General features: G+C 53.9%; 1 protein-coding gene across 1 annotated transcript in view; it reads right to left on the minus strand.

Annotated features, from left to right (window-relative positions):
- LOC311329463 (type I phosphatidylinositol 4,5-bisphosphate 4-phosphatase-A-like) overlaps positions 1 to 1,027 on the minus strand; it is a 3,451-nt gene extending 2,424 nt beyond the window's left edge. Inside the window, exons 1-2 of the mRNA XM_084463308.1 lie at positions 896 to 1,027; positions 1 to 65 (exon numbers count right to left, since the gene is read on the minus strand). The exon at positions 1 to 65 is cut by the window's left edge and continues 132 nt beyond it. Of these exons, the coding sequence (XP_084319434.1) occupies positions 1 to 65; positions 896 to 986 (156 nt within the window). The 5' untranslated portion in view covers positions 987 to 1,027. The remainder of the gene's footprint in view (positions 66 to 895) is intronic.
- Positions 1,028 to 1,292: the final 265 nt, after the last annotated feature.

The following is a 1,292-nucleotide window of genomic DNA, read 5'->3' on the forward strand; positions in this document are numbered from 1 at the left end:
GGGGGGCGGGGCCTCGCCGGCCAGCACGAGGGGGGGGGCGGAGGGGCAGGGGTACGGCGGGAAACCTGGGAGAGGGGAGGAGAGGAGGGTGTTGAGAGAGGAGAGGAGAGAGGGAGGAGGGTATTTAGAGGAGAGGAGAGAGGGAGGAGGGTATTTAGAGGAGAGGAGAGAGGGAGGATGGTATTTAGAGGAGAGGAGAGAGGGAGGATGGTATTTAGAGGAGAGGAGAGAGGGAGGATGGTATTTAGAGGAGAGGAGAGAGGGAGGAGGGTGTTTAGAGGAGAGGAGAGAGGGAGGAGGGTATTTAGAGGAGAGGAGAGAGGGAGGAGGGTATTTAGAGGAGAGGAGAGAGGGAGGAAGGTATTTAGAGGAGGAGAGAGGGAGGAGGGTGTTGAGAGAGGAGAGGGGAGGAGGGTGTTTAAAGGAGAGAGGGAGGAGTGTATTTAGAGGAGAGGAGAGAAGGAGGAGGGTGTTGAGAGAGAGAGGCGGGGGATAGAGAGAGCGAGAGAGAGAGAGAGCAGATGGGTAAGAAAGGAGGGGGGAGGAAGTGATGGAGACAGAAAGGAGTGGTTCGAGGAGAGAGAAGGGGGAGGAACAGAGGATGAGACGGGAGGGTGAAAGAGGATGGGAGAGGGAGAGGTGTGAGGGGGATTGAGAGAGAGTGGAGAGGAGGACACGGTTAAATCTGCCCTCCTCTCTTAAAAACTACAACACTCTTAAAAACTACAACACCCAACAGCCCTCACCGCAGCTCCTCTCGCTAGGCTACTCATGTTATAACGCCACGTTATGAAGTAGCCAAGCAGAACTGTTATTAAACGTGATTATAGCGTCTTTCTCTTTATATCTTGATGGTAATATTTATTATTTAGATAAACCAGCTAAAAACACTCACTCTGCGGTTTGAATCCATACACGGTCCCTCCCGACGGGTCCGTCCCGGCGTCCCGGTCCCACAGTAACGGGGACAGCTCCTCTTCGGCCATACCGGGAACACCGGTGTCCGGGACGGTCGGTAACGGGGGCTCAAACCGGGGTGTTGTCACTCAGAAGGGTCCCTACTCACTCGAAGTTGACTTCTGTCCACGGAGCTCACATGACAACCAGGAAAGAGGAAGCGGGGAATAACAATGTGGTCACATGAGGTGTGAGTCCGGGTGATGGACGGGAGATTCCGCCAATGAGAAGGCTCTATGCAAATAGGGAGGTCTGAGGGCCTCTAGCGATTGGTCGACTTGTTTGACAGGCGCGGGACTAGGAAATAGGTGAATGTCAACCAATAATAGAATTTA

Source organism: Borostomias antarcticus (assembly GCF_949987555.1).
Source record: "Borostomias antarcticus genome assembly, contig: scaffold_185, whole genome shotgun sequence".
NCBI lineage: Eukaryota > Metazoa > Chordata > Actinopteri > Stomiiformes > Stomiidae > Borostomias > Borostomias antarcticus.